General features: G+C 40.7%; 1 protein-coding gene across 3 annotated transcripts in view; it reads right to left on the minus strand.

The window, feature by feature from the left end:
* LOC123237302 (guanine nucleotide-binding protein G(o) subunit alpha) overlaps window positions 1-25,935 on the minus strand; it is a 237,441-nt gene that overhangs the window by 55,634 nt on the left and 155,872 nt on the right. Inside the window, exon 5 of one of the 3 annotated variants that reach the window (XM_044664136.1) lies at window positions 16,165-16,185. The exons of 1 other annotated variant lie outside the window; for it this stretch is intronic. In XM_044664136.1, the coding sequence (XP_044520071.1) occupies window positions 16,165-16,185 (21 nt within the window). Of the gene's footprint in view, window positions 1-16,164; window positions 16,186-24,266; window positions 24,274-25,935 lie in introns of all 3 variants that reach the window. One more of the 3 variants, XM_044664137.1, reaches the window with a different exon arrangement.

Genomic DNA, 25,935 nt, shown 5'->3' on the forward strand with positions numbered 1-25,935 from the left:
TCTCTCTCTCTCTCTCTCTCCCTCCTCTTTTTCTTTCTGTCCCTCTTCCTCTCCTCTTCCCCACCTCCCTCTTTCCCTCTCCCCTCCTCTCCCCCACCTTATATATAAGGTAATCTGAAAGGGGGAGGCATTTCCTGAAGTTGGAGATGGGCAGAAAAGGAGGGTAGGAAAATACTGTTGTAGAAGGTAGGGTTTGAGGATTCTTGGAGGAAGCTAGGGAAATTAAGAGTATGGGTGAGAAGAGAAAGCCTAAGGTATGGGGTTCAGCTAGGGCAAAAATAAAAAGATAGGAGATGGATTATCATGGTCAAAGAACCCTAATTAGTTGGTGGCCCTGAAAGATAGGATGTAAAAAGGCTAGAAAGGTAGGAAAGAGTAGTAAGGTATGAAGAGCTTTACATGCTAAGCAGAAGACTATGCTAGAAGTAATCAGGTGCCACTGGAATTCATTGGGCAGGGGAATGATCTAATCAGATATTTACTTTATTTTTTAAAAATTATTATTTTTTTTAGATATCCAATTTAGAAAGGCACCTTGACAGCTGATTTGAGGATGGATTGGAATGGGGAGATTCTGGGTCAGAGATGATGAGGGCCTGAACTAGGATTGCGGTTATATGAATGGAGAGAAGTAGATGTATATGATAGATGCTAGAAAGGTAGAAACAACATCGGGCAACAGATTGAATAATTGAATTTAGTAAGAATGAGGATCTGAGGATGACTTTTAGATTGTGGGCTTGAGTGACTAAGAGGGCAGGGGTGTCTTTGTCAATAATAGGTAAGGTTAGAAGAGAAGAATACAGAGAAGGAAGACAATGAGTTATTATTATGTGTATAATGTCATATAATTATATAATATACTATAAATATATAATGTAATACATAACATAATAGTACACAATATATAATGTACATATAATATATATGTAATGGCTACATGTTGAATTTAAGATGCCTTTTAGAAATTCAGTTTAAGATGTCCAAGAGGCAGTCTGAGATGTATGACTATTGGAGATGTATGTTAGCAAGGAGAATAGGGATGGCTATATACATCCCAGAATTATCTGCCTAGAGATAATTGAACTCATGGGAGTTGATGAGATCATCAAGTGTGAGAGTATATAGAGAAAAAAGAGTAGGGCCCAGGAGAGAACCCTGGAGCTTTGCCCATAGTTAATGGTCATGACCTGGATGAAGAACCAGCTAAAGACTCTTTTTCCTGGTGGAGAAAGATGTCTAAATGATGTGAAATGAAGAGGAGAGAAGAGGAAGCTCTTGGCAAGTAGTCTCATTTTTTGGGTGAGGTTGGGTTATCTCTGGTGCCATTTCATCTTTGAAGCCTTCCTTTTCAATGACTAACCAACATTGATCTCTCCCCTTCCAGACCATCAGAGAACACTTACTGTCCAAACTATACATCTGGGCACATATCCAATTTAGCAGTGGCTTCAATGTGCTTGATCTAATTGGTTTATGCACCAATTGCCCCGTCTCCTCAACTAGACTTGTGTTGAAGGCAAGGAATGTGCCCAACTATACTCACATATATGTGAGCATATCTATATACATATCTATGTTCAGTCTATGTATGTACATACTTATTGTTATATGTAAAAGTCTGTATATATGTATGTTTACACACACACACATATATATTCCCCATGACAACTAGTAAAATGCTAAGCATATAGCAGGATTTCAGTAAAGACTTGTTGGTTTAAATTGGGTTATTATAGAAAGAACCCTGGGTTCTAGTCGAGTCCCAGTTTTGCTTCTAACTTACTTCGTGACCTTTGGCAAGTCAATTCCCCCAGGCCTTGATTTTCTCCTCTACACAACAATACATTGGATAAGATGATTTCTAAGGTCCTTTACAGCTCTGACAATCTTTAATTCTGTGAACTGAAATTTAATTGAATTATCATTCACACACCTCCTCCCCCTTCATTAGCAGTGGTTATAGAATCAACAGTCAATCTCATCCTGTTGGCATCGTTTTTCTTTAATCTCTGCAGCCTCTCTTCCTCACCCCCGCAAAACCTTCTCTCCTCCTCGAGTCAGGGACCAGCTTTCTGTACCCATCAGCCCCACCTATTTAAACCTTACTTTTTCACCATCTGTAAAATCCAAATAACCCCAATTCACCTGGGAGGAGGTGGGTGGCTGTAAGGAGACTGACGACTGTCACATACTCAGTGATAGAAAAAGCGCAGTGTTTTCTGACACACCAAGAGCTGCTATTTTTTAATCGTGGGAGAGCAGCGATTCCATTATCTTCCCATCCCTGCTCCCCCCTCCTCCTTTGCTCAGATTCAAGAGAGAAGAAACTCTCGAGGGCCCCTGGGCCCCTGAGGAGGAGACTGCGTAGTATTCTGGGGGGGGGGGAAGGGAGAGAAGGGGAGGGTAGAGGAAAGCAGGTTTTCACAGGCAGTGCATTTAATAAACAAAGCCTACGAGAGGGAATAGTGTGAGCAAGACACACTGTTCTCACTTTTCTCCCTCCTTCCCCTTCTTTCTAGCCACAAGCTCAGAGCATCTTTGTGTGCTTCCTAAAAAGAGAGACAGAGAGACGGGGTGGGGGCAGGAGAGAGAGAGACAGAGACAGAGACAGAGACAGAGACAGAGAGACAGAGACAGAGAGAAAGAGAGAGACAGAGAGAAAGAGAGAGACAGAGACAGTCAGAGACAGAAATAGAAGAAAAGCATCCCCAAAGCCTGGGGATACAGACGCACCGATTCTAAAGGCAGCATACATCTAAGGAGCTTTGTTGCCATGGTAACGCCTAGTCTCCTAGCTGTGAGAGTCCACTAGAAAGAAGAGAGCCTATAGAAGATGATTAACAGCCCTCAAAGAGGAGGGGGTAGGGAGGGAAGGACCAGGGGGCTGGAGTTTCTGAAAAGCTTTTGAGCCCAGAGTAAAGGCAAGGAATCCCTTAAGCCAAAGGCACTTTCTCCTGTTTTTTTGGCTTGGTCAAAAGAACTTTAAAACAAACAAAACAAAATTATAGTAGAGAGCAACTCAGACTAAAGAAAAGAAATGAGGCTTTTGGAAGAAGAGAGAGTCGGGGATTATTATTATAGATGTTGTTAGTATCATTATAGACAAATATCAAAGTTTATTATTTTTCACAGGCTCTTCTCTTCATCACCTAATTCTTCAAGCACTGAGATAAAAACATCAACAATAATAATACCCACAACTAATTTTGCACTTTAAAATCTACAAAGAGCTTTTTCCACAACCCTGTAGGGGTAGGTAGGGAAAAGTATTTTTATACTCATGTTAGTGAAAAGTAAACTGACTTGTCCATGGTCACACAGCTAATAATGCTGGAGTTTTCAGATATTAGAGGAGGTGGTAGTAGTAGAAGGGGTGGGCATAGGGTACTAGGTAGGAAGAAGAGGTATGTAGAATTGTGGGGTGGAGGGTCATGGATAGGGAGCAGGAGATTCTGGTTTTGGCTTTGTCATTTTGTCTCTGTCCTTAACCCTAGCCAAATCATCACCTCTCTCTGGGTCTAGGTTTGTTCCTTTATAAAATGGGGACAGAGATTAGGCTAGAGCAGGGGCTCTTAAATTTTTTTCTTGGTACCTGTTATTGGTTCTTTTGGCATTCTGATGAAACTCATTATTTTCTTCTAAGAACAACGTTTTTAAATAATTGAAGGAAAGACTAAATTTCAGTTTGATAAAAAATCCTTTCTTTCTTCGTAACAATTCAGTAAGGGCAAAACCTAGGCAAATGGGGGGTAAGTGATATGCCCAAGGTCACACAGCTAGGAAGTTTTTGAGGCCACATTTGAACCTAAGTCCTCCCAACTCCAGGCCTGATGCTCCATCCACTGTGCTTCCAAGCTATCCCCAGTTAAAACATGCAATTTTTTTCTCATCCAACTTCCCAGATCTCCTGAATTTGTTCTCCTCTAAGTCTAAATGTCTTAATTGAGTCTTTCTGGATTTATTCAAGATACAGTCATGAAGAAGAAAGTGGGCAACCCAAATCCCACAGGGAGACACTAGTTTCTTTATTTTGAGTGATGTGATAGGCCCAGGAGCACAGACCTTCTCCTTTTTGTGGGTAAGTGTGAGGCGAAGGAAGGGGTTGGAAATTATTTCTTTAAGAGGGAGGGTTCAATGTTTCTCTTTTTTTCAAAGCCATTCAAACACTTTTGCATGCCCATACAAGTCTCTACCAGTCCACTTGCTATAATTTAAGTTCATTTGTACCCTCAGTCTTTAGTCCTGTAGGGAACAAGGCATTAGATGTGATAGAATTTGTAGCTCTTGCCTTAGCTCTTTCACTGCAGGGTTGAACGACCTTGGGACAAATTTGTGCTTTGCTTCCTCTGGGATCCTCAATTTTCTTAGTTGTCAAATGGAGATAATAATCCCTGACTTGTCTACCTTATGACATTGTGGTTTCTTTGGTTTCATTTTTTGATGTGGGCCTGTGATTTTATCAGTGTGTGTCATTCCTCCAACTGACTTTGTATGTCTTGCAACTCAACAGTCCAAGAGAGTTGTCCAGGACACAGAGAAGTTAAATAATAGTCAATGGTCACAAAGTTAGTACGTGTCAGATGCAGAACAAGAACTCAAGCCTTCTAAGGTCAGCCCATTATTCTGTGTTATCCCTAGAAACAGTGACTCATTAAAATATTTGGTTGGTGCAGAGGCAGATTCTGTGAGTCTGTCTCCTATTTCAGGACAGAGGAGCAGCCTGAGATTATCTATAAGAAGAATAAGGGGGTGGGGAAGATGGAGGGGGCATTTATTTCTCCACCTCTGGCCATCAGTTCGGTGGCTGTTTTTCTTCGTTTTACTTCTAGTTTACTTGCTTCTCTCATTTTCTGTTCCTCAAATCCCCTCTTCCCAGGAGTCATTCATTTTAGCTCCTTCTCTCAAAACTCAAATTCTTGCTCTTCTTTTCTCTACAGGTTCTTTTTGCTAATGGGATCTAGCACCAAGTGAAGTATTTCATTCTGCCTAAGTCATTATTTCGGCCCTCCCTAAAATCTATAAGCTGTTGGCCAGAGAATCATAGCCAGTAGCCTACCTGTGAGGGATTATTCTGTTCTCTTTCTATAGGATGCTTATATGGTGGTTTCTGAGGGGTTCTGGGAGACCTCTTTGCTCCAAAATATTTCTTTCCCCTCAAATAATCTTGCCACAAATCTCCCAACTTTCATATATATATATACATATATATATATGTATATATATATATATTAATGTTGTCTTTTTTTTAAACTCTTAAGTTCTGTGTATCGGCTCCTTGGTGGAAGAGTGGTAAGGGTGGGCAGTGGGGTCGAGTGACTTGCCCAGGGTCACACAGCTGGGAAGTGTCTGAGGCCGGATTTGAACCTAGGACCTCCCAACTCTAGGCCTGACTCTCAATCCACTGAGCTACCCAGCTGCCCCATTAATGTTGTCTTTTTAAAAAAATTATTTAACAGATTAATTAAGAGAATTTTTCCATGGTTACATGATTTTCCCCTTCCCTCCTCCCATCCCCCTCCTGTAGCCAACATGCAATTCCACATGTGTCATTGATCAGGACCTATTTCCTTATTATTGATATTAATGTTGTCTTCTTGGGGGTTAAGCTTTGTATTTTCTTTGCCAGTCTCTAGAACAATACAGATTCCCTAGGAGAGACATCACAGCAAGAATGAGTATATCTGATTCATAAAATCATGGATCTGGAGATGGAAGTGATCTTAGAGGTCATTTAGTCCAACTCTTTTCATTTTGTAGATGAGAAAGCCAGAGTTGAGAAAGGTTAAATGATTTGCCCAAGACTATATAAGAAGTTGCAAAGCTGGGATTTGAACCCAGACCCTTTGACACCAGATCCATATTTTTTCCACTGTGCCATGCTAACTCCCTGACTAGAAGGGTAAAGATAAAGGAAGAAGGGAAAGAAGGTTGAGGATTATGTTAAGAGAAGTAAAGGGGCACCCCAGATCAATTTGGATGACTTTACTCTTCTGCCCCGCTCAAAAGGAATATGGCCAAGACCTGAGTGCCACAATTTAGAAAGAACATTGATAAGCTGGAGAGCAATCAAGAAGGGGAAGATCTCAAGCTCAAGCCATATGGGGACTGGTAGAAAGAAACGGATGGGGCCATCTGGGTGGCTCAATGGATTGAGAGCCAGACCTAGAGATGAGAAGTCCTGGGTCTCAGACCCATCTTATCTATGTGACCCCAGGCAAGTCACTTAACCCCCATTGCCTAGCTCTTACTGCTCTTCTGCCTAGGAACAGTATTGATTCTAAGAAAGAAGGTAAGAATTTAAAAAAAAGAAAGAAATGGCTACATGTAGCCTGCTGGAGAGAAGATCTAGGGGTCCATAAGTTGGAGAGATAAGGGCATTGTTTTTAAGTACTTGAAGGGTTGTTCCTTGGAACAGAGACTAAATTGACACTGTTTGGTCCTAGAGGATAGAACCAGGAACAAATGATAGGTAGAAGAGGCAAAGAGGCAAATTTAGGCTTGATAGCAGAAAAAAATTTCCTCACAATTAGGGCTATAATAATAGCTTACATTTATATAATACTCTAAGAGTTCTAAAGTGATTTACTTGTATTATCTTCTCAAATCTCACAACAACCTCGTTAGGGTCAGGGCTGTTATTATCAACTCCACTTTACAGATGAAGGAACTAGACGTCAAGTAACTTTGGCAGGTTCCTGAAGCTGGTTGGTATTTGAGATAGGATTCAAATCCAGGTCTTTCTGACTCCAAATCTGTCACTCTTAGCCAATTGCAGTTGGAGTAGAACAGACTGCCTCAGAAGGAAGTGGAGGTCTTCAAGTGAAGGCTGTATAACTGCTTGTCATGACCACTATATTGTAGAAGGAGAAACTGAAACTCTAGATACACCTGGATCTCAAAGCATCAAAGATTCTCCAGTCTCTTCCTCTACACTGGCTGCTTCCCTGCTGCCTACAAACATTCAGGTTTCCCCTACCTTAAGAAAAAAAAAGATCCATCACTTCACCTTGTCACCTCCTTAAGCTACTTTGCTATCCCTCTCCTCCACTATAAAAACCTAGAAAGTATCATTTATACTTGCTGCCTCCAGTTCCTCACCACCCACTTACTCCTCAACAACTTGCAATCTGGCTTCCACACCTCCACTCAACCCTAATCTTTACTGAAATAGTTTTGTCCAATCTCCAATCTGGCTATGATTTGTCTAACCTTATTTTATAGTACTACCCTTCTCTCCAGCCAAACTGGACTCTTTTTCCATCCTCCATTCTCATCCTACCCTTTTCTATCTCCGTTTCTCAGCTCATAACCATCCCAAATGTCTGGTGCAGACTCCTCATTCCCATCTCCATCTGTTTGAAGTCCTTCCTGTTCTTTGATCCATCTCCTTCTTTAAATTTTTTGCCTAATCATTTCCAGATGAAAGAGATCTCTTCCTTCTCCATCTTCTCTTAGTACTTTACCTTGATCATTCCTTAGCACTTAGCTCATTCTCCCTTGTATCATATTTATCTGTGTACTTATCTTCCCCATGTTGGATTGGAAGTTCCATGGGGTCAGTGCCTGGTCATATTTATCTCTGAACCTTCAGCACCCAGGACAGTGCCTTATGGGCACTTCATAAATATTTGTTGACTTGAATTGACAAGAACCTTAATTTAATGCCTGGCAAGACAGATGGGACCAATAATCTGTCCAGTTGTGTCAACCAACTTCCAAGCTCCAATGACCCATATCTCTGTGTGGGCAATTCAGCTTTATGACAGTGTTCAAGTCAGTACTGCTAGAGCTATGATATCTCAGAGTGCTTCCTATTAGTGATGCTAAACTACTCTGGGGAACCAATTAAAAAAAAAGGTAATGTTGATTAAAAAAAAACTTAAAATAAATAAATATGATCCAAAGTTGCTTTATAAGTCTTCCTCTGAGTGATGAACATCCTCTGAAGACTTGAAGATTCAGAGAGTGAAATATTTTGGAATCTAATAACAGGTTTTAATTATTGTTTTAATATGTGCTTTAAAGATAATAGTGTATATAATAAATCATATATGATATTAAGACTATAATAGTGTGTAATACCAATATAATATACTTTTATATATTATTAGTTAACAATTATATAATAGCATATATTATATATATTAATAATTATATATATGTATAAAATTAATAATTTATCTGTTCTTAACTTAGGAGTCAATCAGGGAAATGGGAAAAACAAATCGCGGCCCCATTCCTAAAATTCGCCAGGCTTCATAATTTTATTTTTTCTAGAAAATTTTTTTCCACGGTTACATATCTTTAAAATGGCCCTGTAGGCCATGCCAAAATATCATCTCTTGAAGAAAAGCAAGGCATTTAAGAGGGAGATTGACTTCATTGGGTTGCAAATCCAAAGGGAGAGTCATTTTTCTAGACCACCAGACTATATTTGGCAAAAGTATCTGTTGTCTGTGTATATATGCCTGTTTGAATAGGATTGGGAAATTAAGCAGAAGTGCATCCAGGGTAGGTCTAGACACTTTGCCTGAGGGCAGCTGGGTGGCACTGTGGATAGAGGGCTGGGCCTGGAGTCAGGAAGAATCATCATTCTGAGTTCAAATTTGGCCTTAAACACTTACCACCTGTGTGACTCTGCACAAGTCACTTAAGCCTCTTTGCCTCAATTTCCTCATCTGTAAAATAAGCTGGGGAAAGAAATGGCAAACCATTTTAGTGTCCCTGCCAAAAAAACCCCAAGCGAGTGAAGAATTGGACAAGACTGAAGCAACTGAGCAACAATCCTTTGCCTGAAGTATGAGATCTCTTCAGTGAACAGGAGGGTTTGATATGAACAGGAGGGTGGGAGAATCCAGCTGAACTGATCACTGTTCCCTGCTCTCCATTTGCTAATCTTCCTAGAGCTGTCTGATCCCAGTTTCTAAAAGAGCCTTCAGTCTCCTTTGCCACATCCTCCTCTCAAGCCACTCAGCCTCGTGTGTGGATCTGTTTCTAGGGAGAAAGGATTTGCTCCATGAAGAAGGACCCTGGAGCTTGACAAGAGATGTTTCATGCAGAGATCTTGGCATGCTTCTCTGGATTGGTCAAGGGCCCATTTCCCCATCAAAGTACGGTCTTCCAGGATCAGAATAGCTATGTTGCGGAGCCCAGCCTTGGTGCCCAAAGGGCAGAGGAGCTCCAGTGGTAGGGCCTATCAGAGAAGGGATGTGGCTATTTGGAAAGTGGGGAGGGTCAGGAGTCTTAGGGACTCACTCCTTGTTTTTTACATAAGTCTAATCCTCATGGTCATTCTTATTATACTCCCCAACAATAAGCATTTGTTAAGTGGACACTATGTAGCAGCCACTGTGAAATGGTCTCTGCACTCAAGGAGCTTATATTCTCCAGCTCAGTAGGATGCTGTCTACTAAGGGAATTGTATTCACAGATAAAGGAGTTTAAAGGATCAAGTTTCTTCTCTATTTTGGAGGAATTTTTGTTTTTAAAGTTCTGTTCCAGCGTGGTCCCCAGTATCACCTTTGAAGCTCAGCTTCTCTAATAAGAAGGACTTGTACTCAAGAAGACTTGGGTCCATAAGCCTACCTCTGACCAAACCATCTGTGTGACTGAGCAAATCACGCTCTGAGCCTCAACTTCTTTACTTGCAAAATGGGCATAATAATAATTTAAAGTAGAAAAGCTAGGTGGCACAGTGGATAGAATGCCAAGCCTGGAGTCAGGAAGTGTCATCTACATGAGTTCAAATCTGGTATCAGATACTTACTAGTTAATGACCCTGAGTAAGTCACTTAACACTGTTTGCCTCAGTTTCCTCATCTGTAAAATGAGCTAGAGAAAGAAATGACAGACCACTCTATTATCTTTGCCAAGAAAACCTCAAGAGGGTTCAAGAAGAGTCACACATGACAGAAACAACTGAACATAACAATAGATAATTTAAGGAGAAAGTATCTACCTCCAAGGTCTGTTTTGAGGCTCAAAGTAGACCAGTGCTCTGTAAACCTTAGAGTCCTCTATAAACGTGATCTCACAAATGAGGAAACTACAGTAAAGAAAAAGCAAATGATCTTTGTTGCAAAATGCCTTCTATGTGTACAAAATTTAAGATTTCAAAGCACTTTATTTGGATCCTTGGTGAGGTCAAGAAAAGTTTTCTTATAAGGCAGAGATTATCTCTTTTTGAGAGGTGAAGACTACCTGAGGTTCAAAGATCAAGGGTCATGCTCAATAGCATGCAATGAATTTGTGGCAGGACTTCCTTTTCTGGAAGCCTTTGCCAGAGCTGTTTTCACTACCAAGTATCCTGACAGGCACTGACCAAGCTAGAGAGCTGGGTCCAGTTCTGGGCACTACAGTTTAAGGAGGACACTGATAAGCTGGAGGATATTTAGAGGAGGGTAACTAGGATTGTGAAGGAATTGCAAGTCTGTACACCATATGAAGACTGACCTAAGGAACTGGGCATGTTGAGCTTGGAAAGCAGGGAACTAGGGAGGAGAGAAGGCAGATTTAAGGAACAGGTGGCATAGTGGATAGAGCATTAGACTTGGAGTCTAGAAGGTTGGAGTTTGAATCTTACCTCAGATCCTAGTTGTGTGTCACTGGGTAAGGCACTAAACCATTCTGAACTTTAGTTTCTTCATGCATCCATAAAACCAGGGGACTGGAGACTCAATGACCTCTCAAGTCCCTTTCAGTTCTGAATCCATGATCCTGTGATATGTACCTGTGATGTGGAGGTAGGATTAAATTTGTTCTCTTTGACCCCATAGGGTAGTGGGTAGTAAGTCATAAAGAGACAGATTTCTGTCTGATATCAGGAAAAATTTCCTAATAATTAAAGTTGTCCAACAGTGGAATGGGCTGCCTCCCTCATCGGAGGTCTCTAAGAATAATTTGGAGATCTATCATTTGTGGGTATGTTATTATGTGGATTCCTTTTGGGTCTGGGTGGGACTTAGTGACCACTGAGGTCACCTCCAACTCTAAAATTCTGTGAGTCTGGGAAATTGGAACCAAGTCTCCACTGGCCTGGGCTTAGGAGCCCACTGTGTCCCCCCAGAGATGGAGGAGGCTGGATTTCCATTCTCTCAGGATGTTTCCACCGCCTCAATTAGCTTACTCTAAAGGGCTGCTCCATTGATCTCCTTAAAGACACAGCATGCCTAAGAGAGATTCTTTTTTCCCCCCCAGCATTCATGCCTTGGCACAACTCCCCCTCCCCCATTCCACATATTGTACTGAAAAGCCCCATGCCGCTCTTTTCATTTCCCCTGGCTCAGCCATCAGTGAGCAAAGTCTTTGAAGTCATATTTTCTGCTCCGATTGGAAACTTTGTTCAGAACCAAAATTAGAGATGCCACACAATTGGCTTTCAATTTAAAATGCCACCCAGGTTCCCCTCCCCCCCACCCTTTTTAATGTCATCTTAATTAGACAGAGCCCAGGCTTCACATTTTCTGAATTTCAAGGTAATTTCTTGAGGAACTGTTTCCTTCCTCATTTTTATTTTTAGCACTAGCTTAAAGATGTGGGGAGAAGAAAAAAGCTCATTTGTCACTTGGTAGCTGTCGCAACACAAGGTAGTTTGGGACTGGCCAAAGTTACACCTAACTTCTAACCTTGGGAACGAAGAACAACTCATCTGATGAAGTCACTTCTGCAAGGGTAGGGCTGCTGGTTCCTATCCTCATTAGTGAAGGTCTGAGGAATGGGAGGGCAGGGAACAGGTACAAGGGGAACCTCAACTAAAGGACCAATATGCATAGCTTTAGGGAGAATGTTTACTCCATTCATTACCCCAATCCCCCAAATTAAGAGTCCAGGAATATGGATACTGAGATCCCTCACAGAATCAGAACTGGAATTGGGGAGGGCAAATCATTCTCCCTTAGCTTGGCCCCAGGGCAGGAAGGGAAGGCATATTAAACAGGATGAGTATTGCAGGTCACTTTTCTATAATGACTCTCTTACCCTGAAGGAAGAATCCAAATGACATTTCCTAGGAATCTAGGACACACTGATGGGCAGACACTGATGTCATTATGCTGATGACACTCAACACGCTTCCTGGCAGGAAGATGAGTATGTGGGCATCTCTGGCCACTCTGAACAGAGGTGACACAGAAAGGGTACGCCATAGCTAGCCATCATGGCTGGAGCAAACGTGCAGGAAATGCTCCCTCCAGCCCTGAAGCTCAAACCAACACATGTGGAAGACTTAGCAGAAGAATGGTGTAGGGAAAGGCTCCAATGAAGTCAGGCAGATGTTGGTTGAAATCTCACCTTTGATGTTCATTAACTGTGTAACTATGGGCAAGTCATGGGATCTTAGAGCTGAGTCTGGAAGGGACCTTAAAAATAATCTAGTTCAACTCATCATACAACAGACGAGGAAATTGCAACCTAGAGAGGGAGCGTCAGGTAGCAATGCAAGAACTAGTGGTAAGTATTGGTTACTTGTTAAGCACTGAGATATGCATGCAGCAGGTGCTGGATGGAGGGCTTCGGAACTGGGCTCTCCTTTCCTAATATCCAGTCCAGGTGTCTGTCCTCTTAACTAGGGGGTTTCACTATTGGCAAGTTTCCAAGCCGTCAATAGATCAGATAGACCAAGAGGTAGGCAAGGTTGGATTCTCTTGGGGTTCCCATAGGATTAACCCAACATCACAGTTCATTTACCTGTGGAATGTCTTGCCTGTCCTCAGAAGTGAAGCATTCACTGTTGCCTGTAGGGATTTTTAGTGATTTAGGACCCTGGGTGAGTTTTTGGGGTTGGAGGTCCTATTTGTTATTTTCATATTTTTTCTGCTTTTTTCTCTCATTTGCCTGAATTATTATATATACTTGAATTCACATGTGTTGAGTTTTCATAAAATGAGGTCCTACAGTATCATTTTTATGCTGATGATCCTCAGATTTACTTTATTCAGACTTAACCACTCTCTAACCTCCAGACTCCAGTTCTGATGGCTTATTAAACCTGACCCTCCCAGCTCTGATACCCTGTGTTCTGGGATTTTTCCTAACTAACATTTTATGTTCTAGCTACCTTTAAAGCTCTGACATTGGGTATTCTATGATCCCTTTAAACTCTGACATTCCATTTTCTAAGCACCCTGCTCAGACATTCTGTGATCTAAGATCTCTCCTGGCCCTGCCAGCCTAAGATGCCCCTCTAACTCAGATATTTTCTCCCCTAAACCTCTTCCAGCTCTGACATTTCTGTGTCATGTGGAGGGCCCCCATTTGTTATTTTCAGATTTCCACATTTCTCTGGTTGACTCCCAAGGGAAGAACAGAAAAATTGTTGACTATTTTCATGATTATAAGATCCCACTTATTAAACAAAGTTTTGAGGAACAAAATCCCACAATCACTCTTTTCCTACTCCTACTTCCTACCCATTAACATAAATCAGGATAGAAAGAGGCAGAACTCAGGAACCAGGAAATAGGGGGCTAGAATCATATAAAGATGGGTAAGTCATAGGGCAAGTTAGGTGGCATAGTGTATAGAAAGCTTGACCTGGAACTAGGAAGATTCATCTTCCTGAGTTCAAATCTAGCCTCAGACACTTACTAGCTGTGTGAACCTGAGCAAGTCTTGTCTCAGTTTCCTCATCTATAAAATGAGCTGGAGAGTATCTTTCCCAGAAAAACCCCAATGAGGGTCAGGAAGAGTCAAACATGACTGAAAAACAAATGAATGACAAGTTGGAAATAGGTTTTATTAGACTGGGTGGACTTAGCTATGACTTCCCTCTTATAGAGAACTTCAAGGTACCAGCCATATCAAACTATGTATTTTAAGGGAAACGTAACACTAGAATTTGGAATAAAGCATGGTTTGGAGGAAATACCCCTGGCTCCAAAGACAAAGGACCTCAGCTAATTTCCTGCCTCTTAAGCCTACTACTTGTAGGGCCTCAGTTTCTTCAATAGTAAAATTAAAGGGCTGAAATAGAGGGTCACTGAGGTCCTTTTTAGATCTAGAGCTCTAATCATATGAATGTGACATTAGAGATCCCTCAAAATGAATTGGGGGTCAGTGAGAGCTAAGAAATGAATCTGAGGCCAGATTATAGGATCACAGATTTAGAGTCAAAAGATGGCCCTGAGAACCCATTTAATGCACTTTCTTCAGATTTAGGATCTGAGACAGGAGGAGGTTAGTGACTTACTCAAGATAATACATGGTAAATAGCAAGGTGAGGATTCGAACCCAAGTCCTTTGGCTGCCAATATATTCTTCTTTCCAATGTACCATACTAGCTATAATGTTAAAACCAGCTTACAATTCTCCCACTATAACTCCCTCATCAAACCTGGGTTGAAGAGGAGGGGTCACCCAAGCCCAGGGAGTTGGGAGATGGTGGCCATCTCTTGCTTGTATTACATGTCAGTATTAGCTGCTGTAAATGTGGCTGGGGCTTGGGGTAAGGATGACATCTCAGCATGCTGGACCCTTTTGAAGGTATTTTGTCCTCCCCCCAATCAGGTGGAATTATTTTTAGGCAGGAAAAGAGTTTTTCCATGATTCATTCATATACTTAATTATAAAGCAGCTGTTTTAATAAAGTGGAATATATAACAGGAATAGGGAAACTGTAGGACAAGCCATAAATATACATTTAATGGCATTTTAAGCCTTGGGCGCCATAAGAGAGAAATGAATGTGGCAATTCTTTCATACTACTCACTGAGTAGATATTCTACCTTGCATCCAAACTGCTCTAGTCACTAGTTCTTGTTCTCCCTTTTCCGCAATTTTGCCTTCAGTGGTCCATGACTAGAGGGAAATCCCTCATCATCTTCTCTTCTTTTTTTTAAACCTTTACCACCTGTCCCAGAATCAAGACTAAGTAGTGATTCTAAGAGGGAAGAGAAATATGGGCTAGACTATGGGGGCTAAGTGACTTGCCCAGAGACACACAGCTAGGAAGTGACTGAGGCCAGATTTTAATTCAGGTCATTCTGACTCCAAGCCTGGAATTCTACCTGTACTGTTCTATCCTCCTCACCATCTTCTTACCATCTTCCTTTTTTTAATGTTTTGTTTTTATTTAAAACCCTTAACTTCTGTGTATTGGCTCCTAGGCAGAAGAGTGGTAAGGGTGGGCAATGGGGGTCAAGTGACTTGCCCAGGGTCACACAGCTGGGAAGTGTCTGAGGCCAGTCTCAAACCTAGGACCTCCTGTCTCTAGGCCTGACTCTCAATCCACTGAGCTACCCAGCTGCCCCTCCTTACCATCTTCTTTGCTTGGGATCAACTCGCACTTATCTTTGCCTCCAAGGTATCTTTGACTCTTCCTGCCTTCCTACAACTGCCTAATTTTCTCTTCATATGCCTGGATCTTTCCTTTGCACTTATTTCACTCTTCCTGGTATGTAGCATAATTACTTGTGGATATGTTTATTTTCCCTGTTAAACTCTTAAAGCTCAAAATCTGTCGTGTCTATCTTTATCATTTCAGTACCATGCACTTTAGCTTGTATATAGTAGATGCTTAGTAAATGTTTGTGGAATTATTATCCATAACAACTTCTAATAATGACTACACTAATTAGCCAAAGGTTTTATACAAGTGGTTTTCAAGGGAATCATAAACTATCAATAATTCTAATAAAAGAAATGTAAACAAAAATATATAATACTGAGGTTTCATCTCACACATAAGAAATTGGCAAAGATGAGTTGATACTGGAAAGATAAGCATAATGATACGTTATTGGTATAACTGTGAACTGGTTCAACTATTTTTGAAAGTAATTTGGAATTATGGGGAAGAAAGTGACTAAAATAGACATACTCTTTGACTTTTTCTCATGGGCATATAAACAAGGAGATCAATGATAAAAAGAAAGGGCCAAACGACACCAAAGTATAGCAGCTTTTTTTTTTTGTAGCATCAAGAAACTAGAAACAAAGTAGATGTTTGTTGAATGGCGAATGACTAAATGAATTTTACACAAACATGATAAAATATTACAGAGTTAAATGTAAGAAACAGTAAACATGATGAATACAGAGAAACACTAGAACACTCATATAAATTAGATAAAAGACTAGAGTTACAATTTTATTAGTCCTGGGGACTAATTTATTTTATTTTTTTTCGTCCTAGGGACGAAATCCCTTCTACTACTGCAGGTAGACACCTTCAATGAAATTTCCAGTCTTAGAGAATTGTCTAGAATGCTGGTATCTTATAGAAAAGGGCCAAATTCCCTCTGAAATGGGATCACTAAACATAAAGATCCCTGTGGGCATCATCATGATTTAGAAAACCACATATTAACATTGTCTAAGTTCTGCTGTATTTTTATTTATTTTGTTAAATATTTCCCAATTACATTTCTTAAAAAAACCCTTACTTTCTGTCTTAGAATAAATACTGTATGTTGGTTCCCAGGCAGAAGAGTTGTAAGTCTAGGCAATAGGGGTTAAGTGACTTGCCCAGGGTCACATAGCTAGGAAGTGTCTGAACTGGCTCTCTATCCACTGAGCTATCTAGCTACCCCCTCCCTCCAATTACATTTTAATCTGATTCAGGAGAATTTCATCCTCTCTAGTGTTTGACATCTCTGAAGTGGGAGTCATAGCTCAGTCTTCCTGGTTGTAAGGCTGGCTCTCTATCCCCTACCCTATATTTCCTTAAAGAAAAAAACTAATTGATATGATTGGGGATGTAGACTCTAAGCAATCACTCTAGTGCAAATATCAATAATATGGAAATAGGTCTTGATCAATGACACATGTAAAACCCAGTGGAATTGCTCATTGGCTATGGGAGGGGTGTGTGAGGGAAAGAACATGGAATCATGGAACCAAGGAAAAATTTTATTAATTAATCAATAAAAAACCCAATTATTTAAATTCTTATCTTCTGTCTTAGAATCAGTTCTAAGACAGAGGAGAGAGGCAAGTGCTGGGCAACTGGGGTTAAGTGATTTGCCCAGGATCATACAGGAGGGAAGTATCTGAGGTCAGATTTGAACCCAGGTCCTTCAGACTCCAGGTCTGGCACTCTATCCACTGTGCTACCCTATATTACCTCTTTCAAATGAGCTGATGTGGAATGAAGTAAGCAGAACCAGGGAAAAGATAACATAATAACTACAACAATGTAAATGAAAGGAACAATAACGACAATGAGGTAAAAACCAAATTATGTGAAATTATAACAACTAAAATTTGGCCTTTAGAGAAGCAATTAAAGAAGACACTTGCCCCATTTCTTTGCAGAGGTGGTGGACTGTTGGTATGGAACATTGCTTACAAAATCTGCTTTTTCAAAATGTTGCCTAGTTTTGCTGAATTCCCATTTCTCCCTCTTTTTGTTTTTGTTATAAGAGATGGATCTTTGCTGAGGATTTTGTAAAAAACAAAAGATACCAATAAGAATGTATTAGAAAAGTACACTTAGTAGGTGTAGAAAGGTATGTTCCAAAAGCATTACTAATATTAGACAACTGATAACCTCATGGCAAACTCCAATGTCATCCCTCCTTCCCAAGGAGAATACAATGTTCTGGAAAAGGCCCAGAGGGAAGGAGAAGAAGCTGCTGCCAACCCAGCAAGGGGCTGAGCTGGAGGATGATGGAGAGGATCTTCTTTATCAGCTGTATAGTTAGGGCATATTGATGTTTGAGAGAAAGGCAAATATTTTTGACTTCGGCAGTGAGAGGCTTGCCCTGGGTCTGGATGATACCCAGCATCTGGGTGAGAGAGAGGTACCGAGCTCTGTAGATGCTGGCAGGTCAATGGCTCATAGATAGCATCTTGGTTCTTGGCAGTTGCTGAGAACAGCTGATACCAGTCCTCTTAAAACATAAGGGTTTGGGTGGAACATTCTAGAGTCAAAGCCAGTCCTCAAGAGGTCTCTGCTGAGGCTGAGAGGGTGTTACTTGACATCTCTGAAAAGGTCACTACCCCAGCCTTAGCCATCAGGCCTTGGATTGGATCTGGGTCAGCTCTCATTAGCCACAGGGCTTTCCCCAGAGGTCATATATAGCCAAGGCTGCATTGAGTCAGGGGCCCTGTTGCTGAGGCTGGTGAGTTGTGGGGTTTGGATGAGGGCAGAATGGGTGGCACAGAGGCAGATGCCTACAGAACCAGTCCTTCCAAGAGCTCCCAGGACTACAAACTAAAGAGCTTACTATGTGAATGTTGCCAAGAAAGGGCCTTCTGATTAACCCTACCTCCAGGGACAACAACTCTGCAAGGAGCATTATCGCACTCTTGGATAATCCAACTCACCCAAACCTCCCTTATTAGGAATCCTCCTGATAATCATGAACAATTTTTCAAATTTAAATTAAACTAATATTTAAGTGCAAACTATGTTCTAGATATTGGAGATGCAAAGATAAAAAAATGTCATAGGCTCTATTCTTTTTTTTTTTTTAAACCCTTACCTTCCATCTTAGAATCAATACTGTGTATTTGTTCTAAGACAGAAGAGCAGTAAGGGCTAGGCAATGGGGGTTAAGTGACTTGCCCAGAGTCCCAAAGCTATGCTAGATTTGAACCTAGGACCTCCTATCTCTATGCCTGGCTTTCAATCCACAGATCCTTGTTTTAATGAATTTATTTTTTACTGTGGAAAATATGGCAATACAAGTATCCTTTTCACATCACAGGGGTTAGAAGTATGACAGCTCCACGATATGGAAAATCCATATAAAATTTTTTGGCTCTCCCTTCATACCGGAGAAGAAGTCTGAATTTCTTCTTTTTCTTTTATGGGTTATTTATATTACTTTATTGTAAAATTTGGCTACATGTAAATCAATATTAAGTAACAATACTATATGAAAAAAGAAATAAAAAATATGAAATAAACATAAAAATTAACTTTACTTATTTTAACTTAAAAAATAAATTGTGTATATTTACGGTATTAAAAGATAAAATATGTTGCTATTATACAATGTTATACAAGTATTTTGTTCATTTCTGGGTTTCTAAACTTTTTCTGTGTCATCTGCTTGTTTCCACGTGTTGTTTGCAGCATCTGCAAGACTCTCCCAAAATTCCTGCTTAATTTCTTACATTGACCCATGGATAGGGAAAGCTGCAAAAGGGATTACCTGTATTTAGTTAAATATAATGCAAAGTAGGGCATGATTGGGCGAAGGAGAGATCTAAGCAGAAATGCTCTGGGAACATTTGAGGAGGGACAGAATATGATAGGAATTGTGGTGTAGTAGAACATGTCTGGCTTTGGTGGCAGAGTACCTGGGTTCAGATCTTGCCTCAGATACCTGTGTTACTTTGGGCAAATTGGTAAACCTCACAAAGCCTCAATTTCTTCATCTATAAAGTGAAGGGGTTGGACTACAATGATGACTAAGGGCAAAATCTGGAACACTGAAAATGATGATAATGTTAGTAATAATAATCCTTTAAATGAACTTAGTGCTTTATAGTTTGTAAAATACTGTCAAACCTATTATTTCACTTAATCCTTGAAACATTTCTATGAGGGAGGCATTTCAAAAACAGGGATCCTGTAGCTCAGAAAAATAATGTCTCACAAACCAATGTCACCCAGAAAGTTGGCTGGGACTAGAATCTAGGTCCTTTAAAAGAGAGTCCTTTGCCTTAGGACCTCCGTGACTATGCACTCCATGTAAAAGACAGAAAGAATGGCAAATGCTTTCTAAGCCACCAAACCCTGTTCTGAATTTCCACATCAATGCAGTTCCTTGGTGTTCATAGGTTAACTGTGCTGTCTTCTCTCAGTGGAGTAATGAGCTTGGCAAAGTTGCTTGTGTAACTATTTCCATACTGCTGAAGAAGCTGTTTTCTTTTTCATCCATAGTGTGTTGAAGTGGATGCTCTGCCAGCTCCCCATGCAAATTTAATAACGTTCCAAAACCTCTGTCTCACATAAATATGAATGTGTTTCTAACTCAGAGGCATCCATTATTGGAGGGGAGGCATTGTTAAATCATTCAAAAGGTTATTATTTGAAACATTTGAAGTCAACAGCTTGTTGGAGAGTAGAGCCCAGAAACAGGAAAGAAAGAAGGAAAAGAAAATAGAAAAGAAAGGAAGGAAGGAAGAAAAAAGGAGAGGAAGGAAAGGAAGAGAGAAAAGGAGAAGAGAGAGGAAATAGAAGAAAGTAAGAGAAGAAAGGGAAAGGCAGAAGGAGAAAAGAGATGGAGAAGGAAAAAGACTAAGGAAGAAAGAGAGGAAAAGAGAGAAACAAAAAGAGAAAAGGGAGAAGGAGGGAGAGAGAAAAGGAGGGAGCAAGGGAGGAAGGGAGGGAGGAAGGAAGCAAGGGAGGGAGGGAGGGAGGAAGGGAAGGAGGGAAGGAGAGAGAGAGAGAGAGAGAGAGAGAGAGAGAGAGAGAGAGAGAGAGAGAGAGAGAGAGAGAGATTTTCAATGTTTTCAATGGAGGCTCTTGGACTTTGCCCCAGTGCTGTGGAATGGTATGTACATTCAAGATTTCAGCAAGTCACCCCACAATAATTCCTTGACAATCAATTGGCCCTTCTAGTCACATGAAGCATCATGCCAGGCAATTTCTGAAAAGGCTTTTATTTGAGTGAATTAAACCCAAGGAATTGGAGAAAACAGACCCTGGGGGATGGGTTCAATATCTAGAGTGGATTTTTTCCCCCCTGTTAACTCTTCAGTAGAGGGTTTGGAGAACTTGATGCCCTGGAAGTATCCATCAAATCACTGGGCCACCCTGATAGATTCTGTATCGAGTAGGAAAAGAATTTAAGGAGCCTCCATTTAAAGTCTTGAAGCTGATGAGTCATTTAGAGAGAGACCAGAGGAACCCTGAATATCCAAGCCCTTCCCCTGTGCTAATCCAGCATTAAGTTAATCATTCCATCTGAGTTGGACCAAATCGACCAAAAGAAAGAAAGTGAAAGTAAAGACAGAATGAGTCTCCCCTTTGTGGTGGAGAGCTTCTTCTACCTTGTACCCCTTTTCAGGCAGGTGAGGTGGTCTGATCCAAAACCCAGACACCAGAAGGCTCCAGCTGGAAAGAACCTCAAAAGCTAGCTGTGGTATGATCTGTGGGACCTGAGTCTTAATTTCAGGGTTATATGATTGATTTGGTAGAAAGAAGATGTTGCCCCTGTCCCCAATCCCTATCCATACTTTAGGCCCTCAAAAAGGAAAAAGCAAATGTTTGCATTGTGGATTAATGACATGAAATCATATATCATACAGCCTGACAGTTCCTCAATAAGCCTGTGTAAGGCAAATGGGCCTTGTCTACCAGGAACCCTACTGCTCTCTGGGGAGTTTTATGACAAGTAGAAATTGGTGTCTGGATATACAAGTTGGCCACACGATGCCCTTTAGATTCAGGGACCGGACGGTGAACAGACTGGCATAGGACATATTCCTCTCTCAAAAGAGAGTTCCCCTCTCACAGTTTTCCCCCATTAGTGAGGATCCCTTGGAGAGACGAGGTTGAAGAAGATGCTGATCAGCTAGGAAAGGGTTCAGCTTTTGCTTGGAGGGGGGATCAGCTGCTGAGCTGAACTCTGATTGATACATTAATTACACTGATCTAAACTGAAAACTTTCCCCTTGGGAGAAGCTATACCACTCCAGGCAGTTCAGGGAGAGAAGCTGTCGGCCGTTCCTGAGGGATTTGCTGGAAAGAAGAAGGGCCAACCCCATGTGAGACTTAGAGCCAGGTCTCCATCGCTGAGGGGCCGTGATCTGGGCTTATCCTGGTATTTCCACTTAACACAGGTAGTCCCAGCATGCATGAGCCAGAGAGTTCCCACAACATGGGGTTGCTCACCTGGCAAGATCATCCTGGCATCACAAAACTTTTGATTAGGGGCTTAGGAGTCTCTCATGACTCTCATCGTGTAGGTTTTCTCAGACTGCTTCAGAGAAATCATCCAGTCTTGTTTCTCTAACCCCCCTCCAAAGTACAAGTTATCCCAAGAGCCGCTGTACAGATTTATCTTAAAGCCCATCATCTGAGAGGCTAGGGGGCTGCCTTTCTGACACTAACCAGACAATGATCTCTCTTGGAAATGCCATAAATATCACCTGGAGGCTTTGCATTTTCTCCTAGCTGCTATTATGGAACAAGGGTCACTCTAATGCTTCTGTCTATGATCCCTTCAAGGAACTCACAAGTTCCTTTGTTGAGTATCTCCAAGCAATCTGCCCAACCTCAGGGAAGTGAGAGGAAGCATGAGAACTAGGACAGTTGGGCAGAGGTCAGAGAAGAGAATTGGAATCCATTTTCAGGGGATCCCCACCCAAGTCTGGTGCTGGGAATCCAGCCAAATAGAACCACATAGGCCACAGCAGAATCTAGGATTCAATGGAATGGTGTGTCTACCTAGTGGGCTTGGTTCAAGGCAGAAGATGCTTTGGTTCCTAAGTTAAATAGCGGATGTGAGAGAGGATTCTTGAGGGATTGAGGAAGAACTTGTAGGTTTATCTGCTTCAGCATGGGTTCTTTTCAAGTCACTAAAATAAACTGAGAACTTTCCACTAAAGGAACAGAAGAGAGGTTTCTTGGAAAAAGTGTTTAGCTCAGCTAGTTAGAGCATGGAGAAAAAAAAAGCAAAGGTCTCAGTTTTAATCTCTACATAGGCCAGTTATCGTAGCACAAAAAACAATTCTGTTCTAGGATGTCAGGATGATCCCAAGAGGTTTATCACACAAAGGGAACCAGGGATGAGTATGGAGAAGGATCATCCCTATTAGTGACATCAAAAGATGACATCAAGAAAGAATGTTGGGAGTTGGAGGCAAGAAAGGACTGTATCCCTCTGACACTTACTAGTTTTATGACTCTGTACAAATTTATTAATTTTTCTGAGTTTCAGTTTACTCATCAATAAAATGGGGATAGTAATACCTGTGGTACCTACCTACACTCACAGGGTTGTAAGCATCAAATGAGATAATGCATGTAAAGAGTTTGCAAAACTTAAAACACCATATACATGTTAGCTGTTTTTATTAATGGAAAAAAAACCTTAAAGTATATAATGTTTTACATTTGTTCAGCACTTCTACATAGTTATTTTATTCCTAAAACACTTTTTAGAAGCATATAAAGCAGATATTATCATTATCCCTCCTTTTAATGTTTAGGTAACTGAGTGGGATCCTAGAGGATCTTAGGCATTAAGAGCCAGAAAGATTTCAGATATTTAGTCCTAGGAACATCAATCTAAAATTGAAAAGGCTCTTGGAGGCCATCTAGTCTAACACTATTTTGCTGATGAATAAACTGAGGTCCAGAGAGGTTATGACCTGCCCAAAGTCACACAGGTCATGGGTGGGTTTTGAACAGGCCAGTGCTTGGCAAAGCTCCTCATTTATAGAAAAGGAGAGAGGTCCAAAAAGGTTCAGAAGGACAATCAATTTACTCAGGCTCTCGCAGGGAAGCAAGAAGTAGGATTTGACTCAAACTCTTCTGATTAAAAAAAAATCAGTCTTTGTGTCATTCTATTAGACACTTCTCATAACACCATGAGTTAAATAATGTGTCCATGGTCGGATGGATAATAATAATCAGCAGAGGCAGGACTAGAACTCAGGTCTTCTGACTCATAATCCAGGCTCCTTCCACTGCCTGGCCTTCTATAAGCTTGTCATTTACTGGCATGGGTTAGAATTATCATTTCATGTACAAAAGATAGTACACTGAGAAATAACAACATGCAACTTACCTTATATTTTCCTCCATACCTGCTTTCATGTGAGATATAAACACCCCCAATCTCATACATGTCTCCCCAATGGCTCCTTTAAACACTTATGTAAGGAGAACCTTGCTAATTTATTTAGAACAATAAAATACTCTTCCTTGGAAATCCAACCTTCTTTCCCCATCACCAAATCCAGTGACAACCTGAACTTTCAGAGGAGAAACATAAGAATTTCCTCTATCTAACACCAACTAATTATTTTTGAACCATGCTAGCTGACTAACTAGGGATTTCCTAATTACTACTTCACCATAAAGCCACATTAGTTTCATTAAGGAACAAATAAAAAACCTTTAAACAACAACAAAAATCTCCTTCATTCTAAATTCCCATCTTTGCACATGTTTTCCCCCAAGAGTATACCTTCCGTATTCCTAATGCCCACATTGAGAGTTTATTTGGTACATTCCTCAGTGTGTTTTTAGGAAAAACTTCCCTTTTTTTCCTCTCCCCTTACTTGAGGCTGCTGGCTCCAGGAACCAGTCTGAGGTCACTCTTGTTCCACGTTGGACATTGGCTCCCTATTTCAAATCTGACAACAGCTCTGGTTTTTAGGAATGTATTGAAGGCACAGAGCTTTTTGGGTCTTTGCGAATGTGCTAGTTTAGAGGATTTAGAGGTAAGCAAAACATTAGAAGTCATTTAGTTAAGCCTTGACTCTGCCAGATGGAGATACTAAGGTTTAAACAATTTAACTGATTTGTTCAAGCTCACAGTCAGGAAATGGCTGATTTTGGACATGAAGTCAGAATTGACTCCAAACCCGTGTTCACTGTTTATTTTGCATCTATCAATCACACAAGCAGTTAATCAACAAGCATTTATTAGACATCTACTATGTGCCAGATACTGTAGTAGGTGCTGGGGATAAAAAGACAAAAATGAAACAATCCCTTATCTCAAGTTTCTTATCTCAATCAAGGGAGACAACACATATGCATACAAGTATGTATAAGATATTCACAAAAGAAACGTAAGGCAATTTTTAAAGAGGAGGTACTAATGGTTAATAAACATTAAGTGTCTACTACATACCAGACACTGTGCTAAGCAGTGAGGTACAAAAAGAGGCAAAAGCCAATCCCTGGCCTCAAGGAGCTTCCAATCTAATGGGAGACAAAATGCAAACAAATAATATGCAAAGCAGCTATATATAGGCTAAGTAGGAAATATAACAGAGAAGGCACTAGAATTAAGAGGGGTTGGGAAAAGCTTCCTGTAGAACATGGGAATTTAGTTGGAACTTATTGGAAGCTTTACTGGTGGAGATGAGGAGGGAGAGCATTTCTGGCATGAGGAACAGCCAGGGAAAATGCCCAGAGCTGAGAGATGGAGTGTTTCCCTCAAGAAACAGGAAGGAGACCATTGTCCCTGATCAAAAAGAACACGGGAGGGAGTAAGGTGTAAGAAGAGTGGAAAGGTAGGAGGGGACTAGACTATGAAGGGCTGTGAATACCAGATGAAGATTTTTTGTATTTGATTCTGGAGGGAACAGGGAACCCCTGGAGTTCATCGAGAAAGGGAGGTGACTTGATTGAGTCTGAACTTTAGGGAAATCACTTTGATAGCTAATTGGAGGCTGGATTAAAAAAGAGAAAGATTCAAGGGGGTCATTGGGCTATTGTTGATAGAAGGATCAGGGAAAGTAGGAAGGGTGCCTTGAGCTGAACTTTGAATTTTAAGAGGCAAAGGTGAGTGGGTAATATATTCTAGGGTTGAAAAATGGAACTTTTTTTTAACATATAGAATTCAATTTAATGTGTACTTTATATCAACTTTCTAATCAAACAATCATTAAAAAAATAAACCATGAAACATATATTTAAAATTATGCCAAGAAGATGTCCAAAAAAAAAAAAAAAGAGAGAGAGAAAGAGAGATGGTATTCTTGTGTGAGGAATAGCAAGAAGGTCAATTTGGCTGGAATATAGAGTGAATGAAGGGAAGTAATGCAAGATAAACCTAGGAAGGTTGGATCCAGATTGTAAAGTGTTTTAAATATTAAACAAATGAGCACGTATTTGAGCTTAGAGGTAATAGGGAGCCACTGGAATCTATTAGGTAGGAAGGAGTGACATTATCAGACCTAGGAGTAATATCACTTTGGTGCTTAATTTTTCTTCACCAGGACCCAGCTTTACTTTCTGTTTCTTTATTTGTTCTCAGTTTGCTCCTGGTTGCTCTGAATCATGCTAGTGGAGACTTG

This window comes from Gracilinanus agilis, chromosome 2, assembly GCF_016433145.1.
Source record: "Gracilinanus agilis isolate LMUSP501 chromosome 2, AgileGrace, whole genome shotgun sequence".
In the NCBI taxonomy this organism is placed as follows: Eukaryota; Metazoa; Chordata; class Mammalia; order Didelphimorphia; family Didelphidae; genus Gracilinanus; species Gracilinanus agilis.